The sequence below is a fragment of the Lactuca saligna genome, chromosome 2 (assembly GCF_052625555.1).
Source record: "Lactuca saligna cultivar CGN05327 chromosome 2, ASM5262555v1, whole genome shotgun sequence".
NCBI classification, from domain to species: Eukaryota; Viridiplantae; Streptophyta; class Magnoliopsida; order Asterales; family Asteraceae; genus Lactuca; species Lactuca saligna.
The window spans coordinates 132,777,444-132,802,544 of record NC_136418.1 but is presented as its reverse complement, the minus strand read 5'-3'; the positions used below and the strand labels follow the sequence as shown (position 1 = coordinate 132,802,544).

At 35.9% G+C, this 25,101-nt stretch overlaps 2 protein-coding genes across 3 annotated transcripts; one reads left to right on the top strand and one right to left on the bottom strand.

Annotated features, from left to right (window-relative positions):
- Positions 1-3,414: 3,414 nt before the first annotated feature.
- Positions 3,415-8,298, bottom strand: RAD4 (DNA repair protein Rad4 family). Its single transcript, XM_078980260.1, has 13 exons — positions 8,042-8,298; positions 7,346-7,393; positions 7,043-7,164; positions 6,606-6,905; positions 6,419-6,511; positions 6,237-6,329; positions 6,034-6,132; positions 5,212-5,948; positions 5,030-5,133; positions 4,845-4,945; positions 4,414-4,758; positions 4,106-4,315; positions 3,415-3,982 (listed from the first exon to the last, which is right to left on the bottom strand). The coding sequence occupies exons 1-13, from the start codon at positions 8,082-8,084 to the stop codon at positions 3,602-3,604; spliced, it is 2,676 nt and encodes an 891-aa protein (XP_078836386.1). The 5' UTR covers positions 8,085-8,298; the 3' UTR covers positions 3,415-3,601.
- Positions 8,299-15,144: 6,846 nt separating this feature from the next.
- On the top strand, positions 15,145-24,313 carry LOC145031658 (THO complex subunit 4D-like). Of its 2 annotated transcripts, none has more exons than XM_078980259.1 (7): positions 15,145-15,265; positions 22,463-22,705; positions 23,070-23,204; positions 23,326-23,394; positions 23,474-23,661; positions 23,752-23,808; positions 23,890-24,313. In XM_078980259.1, exons 2-7 carry the CDS (start codon positions 22,505-22,507, stop codon positions 24,068-24,070), a joined length of 831 nt encoding a protein of 276 aa, XP_078836385.1. In that variant the 5' UTR covers positions 15,145-15,265; positions 22,463-22,504; the 3' UTR covers positions 24,071-24,313. The 2 variants fall into 2 exon arrangements, with proteins under 2 accessions (XP_078836385.1, XP_078836384.1); XM_078980258.1 differs by lacking the exon at positions 15,145-15,265 and adding an exon at positions 21,907-22,189.
- Positions 24,314-25,101: the final 788 nt, after the last annotated feature.

Here is a 25,101-nt window from a genome sequence, read left to right as displayed (position 1 = left end):
TTATGTGTTATTGTATATGTCGACATATATGGTTATGATTGGATTGATGTGATCCTGCTTTGTGCTGAAGGCCAACATACCCGGAGGCGGTTCGGATAGGCTGTAGGCCCTGCGAAGCGGTCCAGTCATGTCGAAGGCCCGATGAGCGGTCCAGATCGGCTGTAGGCCTTGCGAGGCGGTCCAGTCATGTTGAAGGCTCATTATACATGATGTTTGTTATTATTTTACTGGATGTTATATGTTGGTATTTTGGGGGTAACTCACTAACCCTTTGAGCTTACATTTATTGATTTTTGGTTTCAGGTACTTCAAGTGACCATGGCAAAGCAAAGGCATAACGTACACATCCTCACATTTTATGATTTGGGATTCTGGGAACTCTGATATGAAATCATGTTGAAAACAATTTAAGAATCATGTTGATGTTTGAATAATTTTAATTACCCGGATTGATTTTGAAAAGTTTAAATTTTCTCGTAAATTTTGGGTTGTTACAAGAACAATGCATCATCTGCATAAAATAAAACACAACTTAGAATTTGGGAATTTTATCCCGTCGAACACACCTATCTCCATTGTCATCTTCATAGGCAAATTTAATCCTTCCATCACAATAATGAAAAGGAAGAGGTAGTGGGTCACCTTGCCTGACACCCTTAGACATTGAGAATTCCTTTGTAGGGCTTCCATTGATGATCACCGATGCTCTTCCGGATTCTAAAGAGTTACGAATCCAAAGCGGTCATCTCGCCACAAAATTCATTTGATCCATGATAGAATCTAGGAAAGCCCAATTTACTGAGTCGAAGGTTTTGTTAAAATCTACCTTGAACATGAGCATCTTCCTTCCTCTTGCCTTTGCCTAGGAGCAAATTTCATTTACAATCATTGGGCCCTCAAGAATATTCCGCCCTTCTACGTATGAGGGTTGTATTTCATCAGTGACGTGCCTAATGATCTTTTTGAGTCTAAGAGCTAGCAACTTAGCAATTATTTTGTATATTGATCCGATCAAACTTATAAGTCTAAAATCACCAATATGAATCGGATCCTTAGATTTTAGCTGCGAGAGATATAAATGAAGATTTACATCCTTTCACAAGCTTACCACCACCTTCAAAAACTAGGCCCAATACATCATCTTTCAGCTGCTCCTAGGATTTTTTGAAAAACTTGAATGTGAAACCGTCCGGCCCTCGGGACTTGTCCCCACCGCACGACCATACTGCGGTTTTTATTTCCTCCAGGGTAAATCCTTGTTCGAGGAGACGAGCATCCAAATCCGAGAGCTTACGAAATTCAGAGTTCCTGAATAATGGTCTATTTGGCCATTTTTCCTTGAATTTCTCTTCAAATAATTTTTTCGCCTCCTGTTTAATTTCGACCGGATTAGTCATCCAAATCCCACCAGCCATGATCCCGTGTATATGATTTTTTCTGTTTCTGTTATTAACGTAACCATGGAAGAATCGAGTATTTTCATCTCCTTCCACCTCCCATTTGAGTTTTGATATTTGTTTTAGATTTAAAGTCATTGCTCTTGCATGCTCCACGATCTTGACACCCAATAGATCTTTCCTGCACTTCCATTGCCGTTAACGATCTAGATTTCGTTGCGAGTTCAATATCAACCATTCTTTTTTTTTTCAATGTCTCAATTTCAGTATTCTCCATCTTTACTGTGTTAGCTTTCCAGCATCTAATGGCAATTTTTAATTGTTTTAGTTTATTCAGCAAGCGCATATATGGTGTGTTATAGCCCACGAATTCCGAGCATACTTTCATAATTATCGCGTCCAAACCTTCTTTCAGCATCCAAGAATTAAGCAACTTGAAAGGAGGGGGGCCAAAGTCATCACACCGGGCTCTAAGAATAACTGGAGAGTGTTCTCAAATATCCCTATCCAATGTGAAATAGGAGGCAAGGGGAAAGATGGACAAGAAATTGTTGCAGACCAAGAAACGATCTAACTTACTTAACTTTGCGCCATGGACTTTGAAATATGTGAATTTTTTACCACCCATCTTCAGATCAGTGAATTATCCGTTTCGAAAAAATTGATAAAAAGCAGTTGCACTACGTTGACAGAAAACTGAGTTTATACGCTCTTCAGGTCGGCGAACCACATTAAAGTCTCCCATAACGATCCACGTAGCAGGTCTCGAACACTTAATTGCTAACAGTTCATCCCACACTTTTGATTTCTCGCTCACCAATTGTGGACCGTAAACATTTATAAAGCCAGTGAGACCATTTATACCCACAAAATTCCCCAGAGTCACAATGTAGAATCTAGTTTTAATTTACTCTACCTTCGAGAATACTCTGCTATCCCAATTAGATATAATAACGTCGGACCTCCCAGTAGTGAATACATGGTCGAACCTATAGTCGGAGTCCCCCTAGCAGCTGACAACGTTGAACGGCAAAGAAGACTCCCCCAATTTGGTATCCTGAATTCCAATCATACATAGCTTATGGTCATTTCTAAGCCTACGAACCCAATCCATGTTGTGTTTCTCTCCGAGACCCCTAATGTTTAAGGTCATGAAATTCATTGGGGAAATTGGTTCTTACCTTCATCACCAAGAACTTCCATAAGGATCGAATTGTCTACATCAACCTCAAAGCCCAACAACCTGCCAACTTCAACCGTGTTCTTGATTTCAAACGACGTGAATGGGATCAAGGAAATGATGGGCCGCATAAGACCGTGGGAGCACCACTGCTGTCATGGGATCAAGGAAATGATGGGCTGCATAAGGTTGTTTGTGATATAATGTTATCTTTAGTCATGTAGCAATCACTTTTAGCCTCAACTTTGGTGACGTCAGGATTCGACATATGGGTTCGATTGGTTGGATCAAGGGTTCGTTAGGGCCATGAGTGGTGGTATAGCTAGGACAGTTATTGCTAAACGAGGCCTCCTTCGGAGGTTGCTAGTCGGCTCAACAACCGGACGGAAACCGATGTTCCGAATGTAGGTGTTCGGCATCCAGTTATGGTAGGTGAATTCATTCGGTTAGTAACACCGAGATAATCAGGAGCGGAGAGAGAGTCTGGTGTGGTTGGGTCCTGTTGCCTTTGAAAGGGCCATTGAATGATCGTGGTGACGGCTGTGTCTCTCGGGACATCGGGTGTCGGTATTCGTTAGGTTCAAAACGGTTTGCCGATTACCGGTAAGAGTTGGATACCAAAGTTTTATCGGGATTGAAGTACTCGCATGGTTTCGACCTAAAGGGCGACACCCAATTCGAGAAGCAGGTCTGAAGGCCAAGTATAGGGATTCGGTCAGCATTTGACCGGTTGGGCTATTTGAATGCCACGTGTACAATTCATACTTATTTATTAGATTAGGGAATATTAAGTTTAAAGTACACATTTTATTTTTTCTAATTTACTCAACAAAACGGTTTTCTTTTATACAAAACATGCAGCATGTCATATATAGAAGATGTTTCTCTAGCCTTAAATAGAGAACTGTAGAGGTACATCTCTCAATAGACTTTTCAGCTAAGCTGTCAAACACAACTTTAAACAGATAAAACATGACTGTATAATTCGTTTCAAATTACATAAAATGTTTCAAAACATTATCAACTACATCTCTTCAACTTCAATCGAAAACCCACACCGACAACTCTTTTTCCTCACGGAATTCTCAACATCCAAACTTCCATTCACAAACACATGCTCATGGTCATCTTCAAACATTTGTGCCACGTCATCATTTTCTTGAAGTGATATTAATTTTTGCACATCTTGTGTATTAACACTAGTTGAACAATGATCAAATGAATCATTTGTTTTGTCAACATCATTTTTGTGACATGAGGAGACTTCTTCTGGTTTTGCATATCGATTGTTCAATCTTTGTCTAGTTACAATGGATGAAAGAAGTTGATACCATCTTGATAAAGCTTTTGCTTCATTCTTTCTTCTCTCCTCTTCCCCCCTCCTCTCTTCTTCTTCTCCATATGCCTGAAAAACCAGATTCATTACACAAAAGAAAAAGCTTTTGTAAATTACACTTTTGGTCCCTGAGTTTAGTTAATTTTTTCAATTTAGGTCCCAAAAAGCTTTTGTAATGATTGATAAACTTACATCTAGAATCATATCCTTGAACTCCGAACACACGACAATCCCATTATACAAAGGGTAAGATCGTCCATTCTTGAATTCAAATCCAACCATCGCAGGGGCATAATCGACATTTAGCCTCTTAGCAACATTAAAGATCCTTGGAAACCCTAAATGAACAGTTCCTGGAGGAAGACACTTCTCAGACCATACATCCACTTGCCCTCGTTCATTCTATACATATTTCACGACAAAACAATCTGTTATAAGTATTTTCATTTTTCAAGACTATTTTTAAATTATTTTAATGAAAAAAGAGAAAAAGATTAGACCTTTGGAACAATCCCATTTTGTGCATGAGGTAAACATAGAGGCTCTGTTTGCCATTTTCCATAAAGATGAATGGTCCCAGTGGGGCCTACACAATCATCTTCATCATCTGTAACTTTCCCTTTGTTGACTTTTACAGAGCGTTTCAAGACTTTGACTGGAAGCTCGTTGACTTTTAACTGAAGCCCCTCACGTAGCCATTTTTCTTTTGTATGCAGGATTTGGACAGAAGCTCTAGGGTAAACAGGATGACCTGAACAAAACCCTAAAATCGGGCCTTTTGGGTGAAGAATTTGGTACTTTGTAAGCCATCTTTCAATCGCATATAAATGATGACTTCTATACGCCTAAAAAGTAACAACAAAAACCCAAAAAAGATAAACATAAAATGTAAATTAATTACAAGTTTATAAAAAAATAAAAAATTACTAACTTGTTGATTAGTTGGAAGAGGCTCGGTCAACGCCTTGGTCTCCAGCTCCATATCCTCGAGAGATGCACGTTCGTTTCTCAAATTATCAGACAATCCAATGCCTATTGAAGAACACAAAAATTAGGGTTTGAAATTTCTAAATTATATATTTTATGTTATAAATGGATTAAATTCAAAGGTAAAACCTTGGGTTGTTTTAGACTCTAGGTCTTTTAATGGTGCCAAAACTGCATCCCACCAAGTGGAATTAACTCGATGTGATGCTATCTTGTACCATTTTGCACAATACCTGAAAGATTATAATTATAACAAATTAATATAAATTTAATAAAGATTCAGAAAATGATGTTATTGATAAATATATAACCTGCGAGTGACATCTTTAGCTCCTTGACCATTGAAAGCAACCACATATCTTAATGAACTTTTACATGCAGTAACTAAAGCTTCAACTTTATTTTCTCCATCAATGGTGGCATTTATGGTGTCAACATGAACCCATTTTCCATTAAGATAAACTTCTGCCCAATATAATGGAGCTCCTACTTTTCTTGATCCAATTGCAGTAGAGATTGATGATAATGATGATGATGATGATGATGGATCTTCTTCACATCTTATTTTTTTCAATTTTTTCAAAGGAGAAATGTTTAATGAATCGGTATTTGATATTTCTGATGTTTTAGTTGCAGTTGCAGAAAGAGCCATTTGCATTTGCATTTCAAATTCGAGATCTCCTTTCCTCTTTGACCCTAAGTCAACCCTTCTCTCATTTGACTGATCATCAACGGGAGAGATGGTTTGACTTTGACTTTGGCTTTGGAATGAAGGTTTTATAGAAGTTTCAGGTGTTTGGTTGTTTTGAATAGAAGCAATGTTGTCAACATCAAGAGGTGGAGATTGTTTATTGGAAGATGTAGAGGGTTTGGTTGACCGAGTCACCATGATTGTAGATGACTGAAATACCCCTGTACCAGTTTTTCTTCGGGGTGACATGTCATCAGATTTATCAGCATCTGGTTTCAATGATGCGGCGTCTAAAATGGATACAAAACGTGTTAAAAGATTCAATGATCTGAACATTGCCACAGATAAAGCAGCTACCTGAAAGAACATTGAACATGTGAATTTTCTCATAAAGTTGACTAAAAGTCAAATCTTTTTTATTCATTTATAAATTTATAAATACCTCTTCTGGAGTCCCCTCCTGGGTTCCAAGAGCAGTGGCTAAAGCTGAATGGAAGGATCTCTCACTGCTTGAACTTCTAACACGAAAGTTACTATGGAACTAAAATTAATAAAATAAAAAATTCCATCAAAACAAGAATATAAATTATAAAAAAGAATCTTGAAACTGTTAAAAAAGAGATAAAAAAAAAAAAAGATGTGTACCCAGTTGACTAAAGGAGTCAAAGCATCTACTGTAAGATTTGTAGCTTCTGATAACTTCAGAAACTTTGTTGGCAAAAGTGATAATAAGGAAGCCTGTTATGAAAATATATATATCACCATGAAGAAAAATAAATATAGGATTTTTGCAGATTAAAAAAAATGATAAAAGAAAAAAAAAAAACCTGAATGAGAGGATCATTGCAAGCACTATCAATCACACGTCCACGTGCAAGTAAACAGAGTAAATGTGTCCTATGCACAAGCTCAGCAACTTCCTATAATAAGAAAGAAAGCAGTTTCAGGTTTTACAGTTGGAAGGGTATTTTTGTCCGAAAGAATTTTGGACAAAGGGTATGAAATATAATGTACCTTTTCCTCAGCAGAAGCTCGACGTACAGGCTTCCGTTTAGCAGTATTATCACCAGGTGATGCATCAATTTCTATAGAAATATTATTGTTTATATGATTTTGATGATCAATTTCAGAATTTAAATTTGAATTAGGTCCATCTTCCCAATCTGAATCAGCCATTACATCTTCTGATTCAGACTTAACTTGCATAGAACTTTTTCCATCATCAGTGTTCAAAGGTGCTTTGGTATTTGGTATATTTTGTGAGCCAATGTTGACTTTTACTTGTTTTTCCTTTCCCTTTGACAAACTTTCCAACTGAAAAACGAACCAATGATCAAGACTTAAGATTATTAATATATATAGTAACACAGAAGAGAGATTAAATGGTAGGTAAACTTAGAAAAATAAGCTTTATGTTTGCATGCTTGTAAGTTGAAGTCAAGAACACTAACCTTACTTGCAGAATCAAAATTAATATCTTTTCCTTTCAACCCACGTGAAGCAACTCGTTTCTGAAACTTGTTGATACCCTTCTGTGGTGTATTCTTCTGTGGTGTAATATTAGCAAGAGTGCCTGATATAGGGTCACTTCAGACATTAATAAAGCAGCAAACGAATCTAGTTCATTAAAAGCATTAAGGGTGTTTCAGAAAAAAGATGTAATCAGATATTTCTCTTAAGATGCATGAAACTCAAATAGTTTTTAAGATGTGGTTTTTAGATCATAAACAATTGCACAGTGACAAAAACATTACCATTTGCTTTTGGATCATCTCCAGCTTCCTTATTCGTGTCATCTTGACCTGCAAAATGGAAAGCAAAGGATATCATTCAGTCCTTCATCAGTTCACTGTTTTACCAAAGAGACCCCTTGACTATACATAAGTGCTTGGGTGTGTGCTTTTGAAGTCAGGAAATCATCTTTGTTCACATATACACCAGAAGTCGAATCATTGATGTTCATGGAGAGGTAGGTGAATACTGTCATCTAAAATCTTGAAACAAAGGGAATAGAACTAATTGGTATCCCAACAGTTTTAGCATTCCAATAAAATTCTTGAATCTGGTTTGTGGCATATTTATTTCCTGGAAATACAAAAACTAGGGTACCAGCATTATTTTATCAAGCATAACAGTGCTAGAATTCAACTGCGAGAAACTTTCATCAACATTTTTCGATTTGCTTTTCCTTCGCAGAAGGTAGAATTTAAAAAGTAGGCCGTTTGCTTTTCAAAGTGATCAGTTTTTGGGGTTAAAATGGACGGGTGCTGTAACATTTTCCTATAAGGAGCTCAAGCAAACCGAATGCAAGGCGCCTAGGGCTTTCGGTATTCAGAAAATCAAACTGCAAATTCATGTGTAAATTACGAAAACGAGAAACGTAACTACTAGAAAAATACAGTAAAATTAACAAGGATGTAAATTCTAACGTAGTGATGGTAAAACGATACCATATGGTTGACGTTTTCGCTTGGCTTGATTTCTGGTTTTCATCCCCTTTTCTCGGATAGGCGGATGGTGAATGAGACAGAAACCCGTGGGATTCTTACTTCGTATCCTGTGTTGATGACCGATTGGAGGAGGATGAACACCAATGGCGGTTGAACTTCGTTTTGACGACTGCTACAGCATCAATTGATTGGCGGAAAAAAGAGGCAGGAAGGAATTGCCGCGAGTTTGCTGGTGAACAAAAGGAGAGTACGAAGGAAGAAGATGATACGACGTCGTCTCGATTACCAAAACCAAAACACGAAAGGACTAACCGAAGGTAAAAAAAAAAAACTCAACATTTTTATGCTATTGGTTATTTGTATTTTTTTTTTCTTTAGGTATTTTCATCCATAAAATCAGCAACAATTTTATATATATTTTTTAATAGAATAAATAGGTCACCAAGGTAGGGTAGAATTTATATATGGTAAAAAAAACAATGTTGTATTTAGAAGACACATATATTTGATCCACTATTGGGATTCTTGAGACAATTTCTCTTTGTCATGTTGTTGCATCTGCTCCATGCATAGTACCTTGATGATGACACATTTATTGGAGATTCGGATGAGAGGGTTAAAACGTTGGACATCATTAAAGTGATTGGCTCAAAATTAGGTATTTAGTTGAATATCAAGAAAACCGAGCTCTTTTGGCCCTCATGTGATGATAGGAAGTTGCGTGAGGGGTTATTCTTAGTTGGCATCCAGAGGCCGCCATTATGGGTGAAACTTCTTGGAGGAGCTGTTAGTAGGGATGTTAGTTTCATTAACAGTTTAGTCATAAAGAGAGTCGAAAACGTTGTGAATTTGAAGCGCCCTCTTCCACAATTGTTTGACCCCAGAGTGAGCTCATTCTATTTCGGTCTTATATGGGTATTGTTAAACTTTTCTTTGGGCTGATGACGTGCCAACCCATTCACATGGGAGAATTGATGGTGTTCTTTGACAATGGGTTGTGCGGGGCGATTGCGGGCATTATGGTTATTGGTGGTCCTTTCTTTGGCGACATACATTGACGAATTGTTTTCCTACCCATTAGGTTTGGTGGTTTGGATTTATACTCGGCAGTAAAGGCTACCTCATATGTTTTTTGTTGCCTCAAAGGCCTAATCTTAGGAATTGGAAGACCATATCTCGTGGAATAACGACATATGTGGTACAGATTTTGATTATGTTTGTGTCTTGACTTTTCTTCGTAACAAGCTTCCGAACATTGACCTTAGTAGTGTAACGACCCAATTTTCACATCCAAAAAAAAAATTGTTTAAAAACGTTACTTTAGAAAATATTAATAACTAAAACATCGTTTGATCAACCATAATATAAACTGAACCATGTCTGAAAACCAAAACATACAACTAATCAGAATATCAGAGTATCAATCCCAGAAAAGCTCGTAAATGCGGAAACCGGGGAGTGTGTGTGTGACATGCTGCTACCGCGCCGGCTCCTTTCCCCTAGCTGAGGAGGTACCTGAAACCAAAACTGAAACTGTAAGCACAAAGCTTAGTGAGTTCCCCCATAATACCCCATACCATGCATATATATAACAAACAATGTTCAGCTAGGAGTTACGGGCCTTGCCCACACTCGGGAAGATACGGGATCTGTCCACACTTCGCTAGTTGGGAGATACGGGCCTCGCCCACACTTGTGAAGATACGGACCCTGCCCACACTTCGCTATCGGGGAGATACGGGCCTAGCCCACACTCCAACCTCGGAGAGATACAGGCCCTGCCCACACTCAACCGCTAACCCATAACATACAAGTATCACGCAGACAACAAGTGTAAGCAACCCTATCATATTAACACATATTTCATACTTGACTAAACCCAGAGGTACGGGCTCGGCCCACACTCTAGTACTAACATCTCGTCTACACGGGTCGGCCTTGGTGCCTTAGACCCATTCCTACTGGAAAGAAAACTCACCTCGAAATAGCTGCTGGTCTGTGTAGGAATTGATCACCTACTACTGCTGCTGCTGCTCCGGAAACTCCCCGGCTGTAATTCCCACAATAAACTTAATCATACACTGCTAACTGTGCTTTGGGTAAAAAGACCATTTTACCCCTGGTCTAGCCCTAAGTCAATTCAGAGTCAACTTTTAGTTGACCCGATTCGCCGAGTTGGCTCTCCAACTCGCCGAGTCCCTGTCCAGACGATTGTCCTGGGTCCCTGATTCTACTCGTCGAGTTAGGCTATGACTCGACTAGTTCTTCTTCTAAACTGACATTAAAGTTCTTCGTCCTACTCGCCGAGTCATATGAACACTCGTCGAGTTCGTCTTCATCCGTTGAACACTCGTGCTTAGACTCGCCGAGTTGTATGAACAACTCGCCGAGTCTGTTCTTGATCTAAGGAGATTGCCTTGAACTCGCCGAGTCAGGGCATTGACTCACCGAGTACCTCCATAGATGGGTTAAGCTTCCGACTCACTCAGTCACACCCCGTGACTCACTGCTCACTCGACATTACGAAAAGGGGACAAACTCGGAGACTCGCGAATAGACTCGCCGAGTCATATGAACGAATCGCCGAGTCGTTGCCATGCACTTACTAAATACACGGATTTGCTCGATTCCACTCCATGGCATTCATAGATCTGGACTTCTAGGACACAAATCACACGTAAAGTTTCCAACTTTACGTGTGGATATTCACCAATATGGATTTTAGGGCTCAAAATGCCTTAAAAGGGTAGATCTAGGGCTAACAAGCAACATGGGGCCATAAAGCTAACAGATCTGAGCTCCTGGAGCTCAATCTTGCCTAGATCCAGAGGCCAAACATCTTATTACGACATATAATGCACATACAAGCTTGGGGATTTGACCAAGAAAGACCCAAATGAAGTTTTAAGCATAGAATCATGGGGAAAACGGGTTATACCTCAAAGGAACTGCTGGAAGAACACAATAGTTGCCTGGATGGCTTCCCTTCTTCTGGATCTACTTCCTTCCTCCTTCAAAACCTTCAAAAACACACACAATAGCCTCAAACTCTCAAGGAACAGTTTAGAACGAGGGATACAGGGCTCTAAGGGTGAATGAGGGCTGGCTTGGGGCAGTTAAGTCGTTTAAATAGGGTGCAAACCCCTGAAACTTAGGGTTTCATCCAACAGCGGCGACTCGCCGAGTCCAGAATATGGACTCGCCGAGTCGCCAACTTAAAACGTGACCTGGGTCACGTCCCTACTCGGCGAGTCGGACCTATGACTCGCCGAGTCCAAGGCTAAAATAAGAAATATTCGAATAAGATTTACATACCAGAAACCAGGTGCTACAAGTAGTTTTACAACTAAGGAAACCGGTCCATCTAAATCCCAGAATACACAGGCGAGTGGCAAATTCCCTTTTTAGTAAAATTGTCTAAGATATTGAAATGCATTTCGACATGACGGTTGGGCAGAAAGCAGTTTTCCCGTGTTTACGTGCATCACACACTCAAAATTTTCTTTTAGTTATCCCTATATATGGGCTTTACCAACATATGACTCATGTGGAGTATTGTGCTAACCTCAAATATCGACTAATGATCCCAATATTCTTAGCTGACAAGATATGTCCGATGTGTCGCAATGTATCTTTGGACTCTTTTAGAGAGCATACAGTTAATTGTAAAGAACTCTCGGGTTCAAATACAAGCACGATATGGTTAGGGATGTTTTTTTTGACATATTTGAACATGATGGGTTTCCGCCAAGAAAGAGGCACCAGTGAATTTATTGACTGGCCCGTCAAAATGAAGGTCATCCCTTCGACCGACTGACATTTTGATTTTGGATGAGTTTGAGGGAAACATGCATGTGTGGACCTTACAGGGGTATCCCTTCTTGTAGGCTTGAGAGTTGGATGTTTCACTTTCACTGTGGGACAGACTGCTTAAAAAGTTGTTACATGCAAGGTCACCAAATTAACATAAGAAATGGTGCATGTAAAATCAGCAAGTGTTCATACTATTTGCATTTGATACGTTTGGTTTTCTCGCACCTGGATGCGGTGAAGCTTCTTAATAGAGTACAACGGATCATGCATAACAGTGTTATATTACCTAAATCTATGAATGTAGTCTTCAAAAGAATTGGTTTCACCATACAACAAGGATTAGCGGCGCAGCTTGTTGCCCGTTTACCTCTTCACTCGTTGGATGGTGATAACTTAGTTATAATCAAATTTTATGTAATATTTTCAATATATATATATATATATATATATATATATATATATATTAAATATATTAAAAATATTACATAAAAGTTGATTATAGGTAAGTTATCACCGTACAAGTGAAAATGTAAACGGACAACAAGTTACGCAGCTAATCCTTTTTGTATGGTAAAACTAATTTTTTGACAATGGGTTTCAAGACATGAATTACTAAAAAGTTAAAATAGATATTGACAAATATTTATAAGATGTGCTTATGTAACTCATTGAACTTATAACTCCTATAGTATTATAAATAAAAATCACAATTCAAAGATTTTATTTAAACTTTCTAATTAATGACAATTGATAAAAACAATATCAATCCTTTTAATTATATACATACTAGTTTAGTTTATAAGCCATGAGAACCACAATATAAAATTAATTAAATTTTCATATTAAAATCTCTATATATATTAAACCAGAAACCACCTAAAACAATCTAACCCCTTCAATGTTTTTCATTGATTATTTTAAACCACTAGATCAATTTCGCTGATGTCATCATAACAAAGGGAAACTACAAATACGCCTTTTGTTACAGTCTAAAACCACTTTCCTCCAAAATACGGATTGCTCTCTTCCTATTTCTTTCTCTAATGAATATAATATCAAGAACCGATGATCTCTCCAATTTCTATTCATGTTCTTCCTCCTCAAAATCAATGAACATTAAGTCATCTTATTATATACAACGAGCCATTGATCTTCTCAATTAATGCATCTCATGCGTCGTGTTTGTCACCAATAACTTGAAATTGAGATTGAATACCAAAGATTATTCCCAGTGTGTTTTTCTTCTTCTCAAAGTACGTATTCTTTAAAAAAAAAAATTGTCTCGGTTCTACTAATAAAAAATGTTATCGATCTTGCCTACTTTATCTTCTATTGATTTTGCAAATTCAAATGTTTGTTATCAATCTTGTCTATTGTATCTTCTATTGATTTTGCTAATTCAAATGTCTGTTATCGATCTTGCCTACTGTATCTTTTGTTGATTTTGCTAATAAAATTTTTGATTGATATCGCCTAATGTATCCCTATCTGTTGCCAGAAAATTGAACATCATTCCTGAATGAATCTGAATATAGAGGTAACTTTTTTGGAATTGGTGGTGTAATAAAGAACTGGTGGTGTAATCTACAGTGCAACAACGTGTCTAACACACCGACCCACACATGTACAAATTTGGGACCAATTTGGCCGGGGACTAAAATTAAAATATTCTGTTAGAAGGACACAATTGAACATGTAAAGGAAGGACAATTTTGCCTTAAAATTAAAATCTTCTATTAGACACAATTGAGAATATATATATATATATATATATATATATATATATATATATATATATATATATATATATATATATATATATATATATATATTGACTTGTAGGGATGATGAACTTGACATTTAACACACATTAGGATTTGAAATCGAAAAATAAGATACCGAATTATTATTATTATTATTATTATTATTATTATTATTATTATATTATATTATATTGTAATTCTTGAGGTTTCTTTTTATTTATCAATTAATTCTTTAATAACAATGACAATTTTTGTTTGTAAACTATAATGAATATTTATTATGTTTCTGGTTATGCAAATATTCTTACATGAATATTTTGATATCAATTTCCAGTGTAAATAGTGTTTAATACTCGTTAATGTTGTCGATAGTAGGGATGAGTGTTGGAACCATCAGAACCGGAACTGATCATGATTTAATATAATGATTCGGTTACTGGTTCTTTAGAGTTAGCAAAACCGGTCCCGGTTTTAAAACCGGTTCAGGTCCATAAAAAACCGGAACCGGTCCGGAAGTTTAAACACAAAAACCATTCAATTTTTTTTTAAATATTTTGTGATTATCTTAAATCATATTCTATTCAATTTCATGTTCATGTTAATTAATCCATATATATTCATTTCCTCAGTTTTGACATATAGTCGTATGAATGTGTAGTTATTAGTTACATTACAGATGTTCGAAGACTATAAAAAGAATGCATTTTTTTGTACTAATATGTTATTAATCCATATTTTTTTTGTACTATAAAAAGAATGCATTTTTTTTTGTACATTACAGATCTTCACTTTATGCATTTAGAGTTGATGCATTTAGAGTTGTTTAAAAGTATCTTTAATACCTAGTATAATCTTGAGAAAACATCATATCTTTGTACACTTGGTTGGAATACGCATACAAAAGATGATCATTAATCTGATTATAATTCTTATAATGTAAAAAAATGGTAATCAGTAATAAGTAATGATCGATATTATAAAGTGCATCGTCATTAGTTTCATCTTATTTATAACCGATTTTTGTTTGAAAAAATAACCGGAAAACCGAGACCGAAACCGGAATTGGACCAGAACCGACATTTGAACCAGCGGTCCGATTACCGGTTCTTATAATATCGTAATACCGGTTCCGGTTCCATTCCGTTCCAACACTCATACCTAGTCCATAGTGTTGTTAATGATTAATATTCCCTTGTGAATGTTCATAAACTCAAATAAATTTATGTTCATTCATAAAGGAACATGCTTCACATTTTATGAATATTTTTTAATGAATTGATACGCAATATGTTTTATATATTAAAATTTGTAATATATTAAAATTTCTCAAAATTCTAAGTAAAAATTTTATTTTTAAACCGATAAACTCAACCCTTCAATCATTTATTTCCAAAAGTCAACACCTTTTAAATCCTTAATAAAAATAAATCCAAAAAACAAAATTATTATTTTCAAAGTGAATGGACAAGATTCAAAGACGATGAGAAACCACATGAATAAATTCTACAACTTTGTGTTCCATAATAACTCACCCAAAGTAACACTACCCTTTTATAAATAAGCATATGACCCTCCATTCGAGGAAGACAAGGACGACGAAGGTGCTAGGTCAACAATTTTTGGGATCTCGTATAATCTTGTGTATCAGGTAAGATTTGATTAACCTTAATGCGTTTAAATTATCGTTTCATTTTTAGGGATGGTTTTCCGGGTGACAACCGATGCCATGGGATTTTGGAATAAAGTCCCGATGTATGTGCCGTGTTTAGGTTATTCAAAAAATCCCGAGGAGCCACTTGGAACCCATGATTCACCTTGTATGTTTGGAGAAATATCTGATTGAATGTTTTTGGGCCACTGCCGCCAAGTGTGGTGGTGTCTCTTGTGCGTCCACATGACGGGTTAATGTGACTGATAAATAGAAAAGACTTAGAGGAAGAGACATAACGAAGCTTGGAAATCATTAATTATAATTGTGTGAGGATTCTTCTTGATTGTTTGGTTGAGTCTCAAGACAAATCAAGCTAGTTAATGTGTTTCTATATGTGAAATTGTTAGGTTAGTATATTGTGATTAGATCCCTTTCATCCCGAGTAAACCAAGATACTGTAAATCCATTAAGCATGAACTAGAGAAAAATCGATTAAAAATAGAAGTCGAAGTCCGTGAATTCAGAAGAATCGGGTCATATATATATATATATATATATATATATATATATGTGTGTGTGTGTGTGTGTGTGTGTGTGTGTGTGGAATCAATAAATAACCGACTAACAAAAATAATTCGACTCTAGTTAGTAAGCTAACTCTAGTTATTAGAGATAAAACTCCCCCTCAAGATGAGCCCCAAAAAATGTTGTGAAGAGCCATTTTGGACATCAAAGGATTAAGTTTGCAATGAGGTAGTAGTTTGGTAAGCATGTTTGCCACTTGAAATTGAGTGCGGACAAGTAACTAACACTCAGCAAACTTATAACGAATGAAGAGACAATCAACTTCAATATGTTTGGTTCGTTCATGGAATGTGGGATTGTTAGCTAGACGAACAACAAAAGTGTTATCATTGAACATCAATGAAGGAAGTTCATTTTGAATATTGAAATCTGTCGAGAGTTGTCGTAACCAAATGAGTTCACATGTCGTGGAAGCCATAACATGGTATTCGACTTCTATGGAAGATCGAGATACTACCAACTGTTTCTTGTAGTGCCAAGAGATTAATGCATCACCCATAAAGACACAATAACCCATAATAGATCTTCTTGAATCAGGGCAAGTTGCCCGATCGGAATCGGAAAACGCTTTAAGTTGAACATGTCTAGCAATATCACAAAGTGCCTTAGGTTGCAATGATGAATTCGTTGAAAAGAATACACCTTAACCAAGATTTGTATTAAGATATCCTAGTAAATAAGTTGCAACTTGCATGTGAGGGACTCAAGCACTATATGGAAAATGTTATATCGGGACAAGTTATTGTCAAGTATATAAGTCGTCCGATTAATTTTCGATACGACGAGGGTCATCTAAAATATCACCTTTTGTATTGGAAAAACGTATATGAGGATCTATAGGACAAACGTATATAAGGTGTAATGTCACTGAGATAAGAAAATACATGATCATGATCTTGCAACCTCCAGCCCCAAAAAAATACTTCAAATTTCCCAAATATTTGAGCTTAAATCGGTTACTAAGGCGGACCTTTACATCATCAATTATATGAATATAAGCTTCGGTGATAATATCATCGTCAACATATACAAGCAAGGCAACATACGTCGATACATCGAACCTGATCCTTGAAAGAAAAGATAATAATCCGCATTGGGTTGTTGAAAACCTTCATCAACCAGAAAATGAGAGAATTTTGCATACCATTGTCGAGACACTGCGTTGTTAACGTCGAGTTGAATGTGAGGATCCATGTATTGTATATGTTTATATGTATACCGGGTGAGCCTGATGAATATGTTGGGAGAGGTCCATGACATGTTACAGTCAGATTTGTATTGGGCGGGGCCCGATTTCTTTGTTCTAGTCATGTTTGGCTGGAACTTACATTTCGATTTTGTAAAGACAATACCATGTTCTATTATTATTTATATGATTTGATGTTATGTTCGTATCTTTGTCTAACAATTTCAGTTTTGTTTTAAACCAATGTTTGATGTATTTTAATTCATGCTGATCCTAGCATTATACCATTCTTGTTATTCTATTTTATAAAATTTGTAATTGTTTTATAAAATGATACCAAGTAACAAACATTAAATTGTTTTCTGTTTTTGTTGACTTGACACCCAACCGTAATTGACTTGATGTAACGTCCGTAGATCCGGGCTAGTCAATTTAGAGACGATAAACATAAAAAATGACTTTTTGATGGAAGATTATGTAGAAGAATTAATCTTAACTAAGTTATATCATATGTTACAAGGATTTCGTACATATAAAGAACGTCAAAATCCGAGTTATAGCGAAGAAGTTATGACATGTTGAAGTTTCACGACAGAACCGGCACGACACAACGCGACGTAAAAAGTGAATTTACGTTAGAGCGATATTTAGCCTTAGCGATCTAAAGAAAGCCATAGAATACGTTAAACCGTGAGTGTGCATAAAAAGAACGACCAAATTTGACTTCGTATGAGGAGGTTATGATTTTTCTAAGTTTTGACTTAGCGGTATGCAGTCCGAATATTCGATTTGAGATCGAGCGGTTTTTAGCCGAAACAATCTAAACGAGAATCGAAGATCTCGTTGATAGTAGTGAAACGATAAAAAGATAGGCGAAAACGGACGTCGGATGAAGAAGTTATGAATTTATAACGGAGTTTTCCTGTCCCGACCTACTAAAAATAATATATAAGTAATATATTTATAATATATTAAAAATAAAGTCAAAATTATCCAACGGAGTCTACACGAGAGTTGTAGATCATAATCTCACCTACGCGTCGATATAATGAACGTTGAAAATAGAGTTCGTATACGAAAGTTATGAATTTCTGAAGTTCGGGGCGCGACGTGGCAAGTCTTCTAGAACCTCTGGGAGTCCCCCAGACGCAACTTGCGATGACGCATGCAGTGACGACCAAGCCCACGACGTGGAAAAAGGTGTCACGACGTGGCAAGGGCAAATTTTGCCCTATAAATAGATTTGAAGGGCCAGCCGATTATGGTTGCTCCATCCAGTCTCTCCCACTCCCGATACACCCTCTAAGCCCTATTTTAACCCCCCGAAGCCCCGATAACATCCCGAGATCCGAAGTGAGTCCCGAAGCCCGAAGATCCCAAGAAGAAAAGAGTTTCCGAGCCGAAGCTCTGTCCGCGAGAAACCCGGTGTGTGAAGATATCCCGGTTTCACCGAAGAGTTCTACTTGAAGAGTCGTAGTGATGTATGAGCATCGTCTAATCAAGTAAGTGTGTGGTTACTTTCTTCTAACACATAAGTATAAAGTATTAGCTATGAAATACGTGCTATGTGTTATATATATATATATATATATATATATATATATATATATATATATATATATATATAATTTATCTATTTGAGATGGGTTTGGAATTGATGTTTTTATACGGGTGTTAAATGATTCAAACTATTTATGTATTTTATATCTACAAAATATATTGGGTAGAACATGGGTAGATGAAATAGTGATAACTATGAGACGCAACGCCTATTGTATAAACCTTGGTGACTATCGAGTTAGCGCCTATTGTATAAACCTTGGTGACTATGGAGTTAGCACCTATTGTATAAACTTTGGTGAGTATGGAGTTAACGCCTGTTAAAGTAAACCTTGGCGACTATGGAGTTAGCGCTTGTTCAGTGAACCTTGGTAACTATGAAGTTAGCGCTTGTTGAGTGAACCTTGGTGACTATGGAGTTAGCGTCTGATAGCTATGGATTTAGTACCTGATAGATAAACTTTGGCAGCAATGGACTTCGTGCCGATTCCTTAGGTAAATCCTTAGGAACGAATGGATAAATGATAGTTGATTCTTAGGGTAAAACCTTAAGAAATAAAGAGGATAATGGGGATGGGTATTTGGGTTGATTGTTTGATAATTGAATATAATAGATGTATTATTGTGGGTTAAAAAGCCTATATGCTCACCAGGCTCTCAAGCCTGACCCACTCAGTTTTCTTTGCATTACAGGTAATGGCACAAGGGTATAAGTTGATGGACTTGACGAGGGATTTTGGATTATAGATCAGTAGTTATAAATAACTGTTGTAAGGTCTATTTTATATTGTTTATGCTTTTGGTATGTATCAAAACATGACATCCCAATGTTTTATTATCAAATAAAATACATTCTCTTTGATATATGTTTTGATAAGTTATTATATATCTTGTTTTGGGAACCAATTCCGCAACCGTTTTCTTTAAAAGATTACTCTGATTTTAAAAACAAAGCATAAACAAATTGATATTTTCTGGCCGTGAAATTGGGGATGTCACACTTGACACTTAATCTTGAATAAATAGAATACAGTTTTAATGTAAACTTGAATTTGCACGTTCTCACACTTCCAACATAATGAGAAGTATTAGGTATTTTTTGGAAACATTCACATAAAACTCTATGCAACCTCTAAGGTTACTACCTTGAAGCTTACTTTGGGTGTAAACTAGAGAGGTTAAGTTATTTTCATAGGGCTTACCCTTGAATTTAATAACTTGGTGAATGCATGATGTTTAGAAATGAACATTTACGAGTACCTACTTAGAGAAAATATGTCATAACCTCATGTTTAGATTCATATGCATAACTTGTGAGTCAATTACAAAATCAGAACTTTCATAATCAATAGATTTCAACTATTTACTTTTCTGTATCTTTTGCAAAAATACCCTTCATAGTTTTGTCCCCAAAATTGTCATGTTCATAGAAATATTGACATAGACTCCCGTGTATATTGGGTTCGATCTTTGCTTACCTTGCACTATCTTTTAGTATATTAAAGCATTGAATAAATCATGGACTATTTTTATATCACGTATTATACCCCATTTATTTGTTAGTTTGAGACACCAACACACTACGACCCCATTATTTTATGGGTACGTTCTTCACTTCGTCTACAACTACTGTTCCATAATCTGTAGAATAGCTCCTGAATGAACTGAAAACGTTCTAAACTAAAAATTAACTAAAAATGAGCGACCCAAAAATAGTTTAGATATTTAGGAATTGTTAGTTTACATCGAAAGGTAGTGTTCCAGAACATAAAATTTCATTCTGAAAGCCTCCGGAACACGATGAACTGGTCCGGAACTGGTCCAGAATATTGGTATGTTTTTGTTTTGGAATGAATTGATAACACCTTTTTACACTGTAAGGTAATTAAACGTGAAATAAGATCTAGTCATTCCAATTTGCATCTTTAATTTTATGTTATGCTAATGAAAAACATAATGACACACGACTCTTATAAAATACAAATCGTTTAATTATTTTATAACTTATGTTTTCTAGTAACATATGAGAGCTAAAACTCATTTTAGGTTTTATAATTATTATTAGCCCGGTTAGAATCATTAAGGAATATTTTGATATCAATTATAAACATCTTTTATTTATAATTTTAATATTTTCTTTAATTCGTTGTATTTACTATCAATATTTTATATGGTTAATTAATTTTCATATATTGTAATAGTCAAACAATTTATTCCATGATAAAAAAAATTAGAACCCCAATATTGACAATTTTAGGAGCAGTTTTGGAATATTAAAACCCGACATAATATGTTTCAGGATCGGTTCCAATATTCTAGAGTTGTAGGTTCTAATTTTAATAGGCCTATATATAAAAATGATAAAAAATCACAGATAAAACTATAAATTTCAACATATATTAACTATATATTTGTTTTACTGTGCAACGCGGTATGGGTGTGTATGGGGCAGTTTGGTTTGATTATTGAACAAAACCGAACCATAACCATTACTATTGATTAATACGTTTTGGTATCCGGTGGTTATGGTTAATATTAGTTATTGTTAATGGTTTTTTTCGATTAATAGTTAATATTGGTTAACCATAATCTTAAAAAAATGATACAAAATGAAAGTATATCGTTATAAAAATGACAAAAAATACAAAAAATATCAGACCAACAATTTTTGCAAGCTTTCGAAATCTTATAATAATAAACTAAAACATATTAATTTTGTATTTAAATGTGGCCTCGAATCAACTCTGCTAAACGTTTACAAATTATAGAACTAAGAATTATGAAAGTCATAACACAATACGTGATTGCTAATTGCATATGTCTGTGTGTGTGCAACCGTAGATGATTTAATTCCTCAATCATGTCTACTAATAAGTGAACATTAATGACTTTTAAAAAAAAAAGTTAATTGCACTTGAATAAGTTGAACTACATTTTATATATATATATATATATATATATATATATATATATATATATATATATATATATATATATATATATATATATATATATATATGGTTCGGTTAATCTATAAAACCATAACCGAATCGTTAGTCATCGGTTAGGAAAAAATACAAACCGAATCATTGGTTTTAAGCATGATCGGATAATATGATTCAGTTTTACCAATTAATTTGATTTTGATTTGGTTTTTCCCTTACAAATTTCGAATATTAATATTATTTGTAGTTGTTGATAAGAAATAACTTTAAAATAAAATATTTACAAAGAAAAACAAAAAAAGCTTCGCATTTGAATTTGTAGACCGGGCCCAGTAAAGGCCCGAAGGCTGTACAAAACCCTATCCCTCTTTTCCCAATTTTCTTTGTCGAAGTCTTCGATCTATTCTCTTTTCGCCTCTCTACCCAAACCCTAATTCGATCCCCAAATGGATCTCTCGAAGCTGTAATCAGTAATTGTGCATCAAATATCCAATTTGACATAGACGACTTTCATGTTCCTCGTCATATAATCGTTTTCCTGCCTGCATATATTCTCCACCATCGCTTCTCTCATACATCCCCTAACGGAAATCGTTGATTCGTTTCTCGTTGATTTTATCGACACAGATTTGTAACCTTCTTCAGGTACGTTTATTTTCCTAATCAATTTTGTATAGTTTTTGTGTATTTATATGAATTAATCGTTAGATTGTTTCATCAGTGTAAGTAATCAAACATCTAAGGTATCCAATTAGTTTTTCTGTTTGTCTTCTGTGTGTACGAACATTTTGGATGTTAGTTGAAATATTTCACGTTTGATCTTGATTGATTCTGTCGTAATTTTTGAGACGTGAGCTTATTGCTTCCTATCCGTAGCTATATTATTGGTTACTAAAAACAAGTTTTGGTTGTTTACAGGGCATTTATTACTGAAAACAAGGTTGCATAGTAATCCTTACTATGGCATCTCTTGATATGTCGCTTGATGATATGATTAAAAGCAGGCGCACCACTGATAGAGGCAGAGGGAGAGGTAGGGCTCGTGGTGGTGGTGGTGGTCGAGGTCAAGGAAGATCATTTGGTGGTGGAAGACCAACAGGGCCACCTCGCAGAGGTCCCCTTGCTGTGAATGCTCGACCCTCAGCTTATACTATTGCAAAGGCAAGCTCAAATCTATGGATAATCTTATACATTTGATTCAGAACCTCTTAACATTTGCATTACAAATTCAAACATGAAGAGAGAAGTTGCTACTAAAGAATTGTCACCTATCTTGGGAGGTTCATCATGTCAAATCACCAACACCAACACCAACAATTTCTGTTTCTTTTCTTTTTTTGTTGACCATTTACCCCAAGTGATAAAAGGTTCTGTAGAGGGGGAGTTTATGGTGGATTCTATTTCTTTAACTGGGATATCTTCAGTTTCTGAAAAGGGAATGTTAAGATTGTTTGAATAATTGAATGTTTGTGGAGAATGCATGGTGAATTGTGTTAAGTGTTAACTTGGTGTATACTTGCTCCAGTCTTTCCGCAGACCAAAGATATCCACATGGCAGCAGGGTTTGTTTGAAGAGAGTCTAAAAGCAGTAGGATTTGATAATGGTGCAAGATTAAATGTTTCCAATCTGGACATTGGAGTCACAAATGAAGATATTAGGGTACACATTCATCATCCATCATCCATCATCAATCATCATCATCATCATCATCATCATCATCAAACCAATGTTTTTTTTTTAAATCTCCCCTTGACACTATCCGTTTGCAATTCCAACCCAGGAACTTTTCTCTGAGATTGGAGAGCTCAAAAGATATGCAATTCACTATGACAAAAATGGTCGTCCAAGTGTAAGTATTATTAGTTTTGAGTTTTTTTTTTATTTTTATTTTTTCATGAAAGAAAAACATTGAATTTGTTTTGTTGCAGGGTTCAGCTGAGGTGTTGTTTGCTAGAAGAAGTGATGCGTTTCAAGCACTTAAGAGGTACAACAATGTACAGCTGGATGGGAAGCCTATGAAGATTGAAATTGAAGGCTCAAACTCTGAGATGATGCCTCTTTCTGCTCGTGTGAATGTTGTTGGAGGGCGAAATGGTCAAAGGACTGTTGTCATGACGTATGTCTTTTTTTCTCCCTTCTTTCATTAATCACAACAAAATTGATTGGTATTTTTGTAATTATAATATCACTGTATCATCTCCTACAGCTCAGGAATTGGTAGGGGAAGAGGAAATGCTGCAGCTATTCCTAATCGTTCATTTGGGTAACTCATTTTTTCCTTTTATATAAAAAATAGTAATTTTTTTATTTTATTTTATTTTATGAATTGGGTTGTGGTTTTTAGACAAAGGATGCGTGGGGGTATGGTGAGAAATGGGCGTGGCGGAGGTGGTGGTCGTGGGCGGGGTAGAGGACAGAGTGGTGGTGGGCGTGGGCGGGGTAGAGGGAGGAAGGCGGTGGTGGTGGACAAGTCTGCTGATCAACTGGATAAGGAACTGGAAAACTATCATGCCATGCAAACTTAAGGTTTTAGTTGGAGAGTTTGAAAAACAGAGAGATTGATTTAAGTTGTGTATAAAAAGCTTCTCAGTTTTTACTACTGTTATTGAGTTGAAACCGATGTTTTTGGGTTTAATGTGGTTTGTAGATTTGGATTTTTTACTAAATCCTTGTATTTTAGTTTTTAGTTTGTTTTTTAAGATGCTAAGTCTAAATTAATTTCTTCAAGCATGACTGTTTGATTAATGTTATGTAACATCTTTATAATACATGCTTTTGATAGTTTTTAGTGTGCAAAATAAAAATACAATGACCGATGATTTAATGTGTTGTATTGTTGGTTATCCGTATATGGCAGCCTGGGGACCTTTTTGTAAATTTTAAAGAATCTTAAACCAAATTATATATACATGGAAGCTGATTCAGAACGTTTAGCATCTAACTATCTAGAGTAAATTAGCTGAATCATCCTCGTGTAGATATTAAAATGTGCGTTTTTAGATATTAAAGTGCGCGTTTTCTAAACTAATGAAGGATGAAATGTATATGATATTGTTTATTTCAAAACACATATTATCATCCAAGCTTGAAGCTTCTGATCATCATGTTTCCTTCGTACATTCTATGAGAATAACTGCAAATCGAATTATGTAGAATAAAATTTTGTGAGAATGATTTAATATAACAAATAATAAAACAAACTATAGTATGGGAAGACTGTCGTTTGAATGAGCCGACTTTTAGTTTCAATCGAGTTTTGGAGATGATAGTCTAAATGGCCCGAGGCGGAGATGCAAAAACTCTACCCTAAGTTATTTGCAACAACGGACTTCGATGACGAAGTCTAGTTCAAGAAAGGGGAAATTATAATATTTAGTCCATGTATAGATTGATTTTTATGTTTTAACTTTTGATTGGGTGACCACATCATGGTGGAGCATCACCACGACGTGGCAGAGCGTTCTGGATCGCGGAATTTAAATGACCACCACGATATGGCGGCCTATAACCATGGCGTGATGGCGGTTTAATGAGAAACCTTAGTCTCCGAGGTTTG

Bases quoted from the DNA above. Each gene is read 5' to 3' on its own strand.
- RAD4 (XM_078980260.1), bottom strand. From the start codon at position 8,084: ATGAAAACCAGAAATCAAGCCAAGCGAAAACGTCAACCATATG. The intron at 5,134-5,211 runs GTTATATATTTA...ATAATCTTTCAG, and splicing joins GCTAAAGATGTCACTCGCAG to GTATTGTGCAAAATGGTACA. The intron at 4,946-5,029 runs GTTTTACCTTTG...GTTCTTCAATAG, and splicing joins AGAGTCTAAAACAACCCAAG to GCATTGGATTGTCTGATAAT.
- LOC145031658 (XM_078980259.1), top strand. From the start codon at position 22,505: ATGGCATCTCTTGATATGTCGCTTGATGATATGATTAAAAGCAGGCGC. The intron at 23,662-23,751 runs GTATGTCTTTTT...CATCTCCTACAG, and splicing joins CAAAGGACTGTTGTCATGAC to CTCAGGAATTGGTAGGGGAA. The intron at 23,809-23,889 runs GTAACTCATTTT...TGTGGTTTTTAG, and splicing joins ATTCCTAATCGTTCATTTGG to ACAAAGGATGCGTGGGGGTA.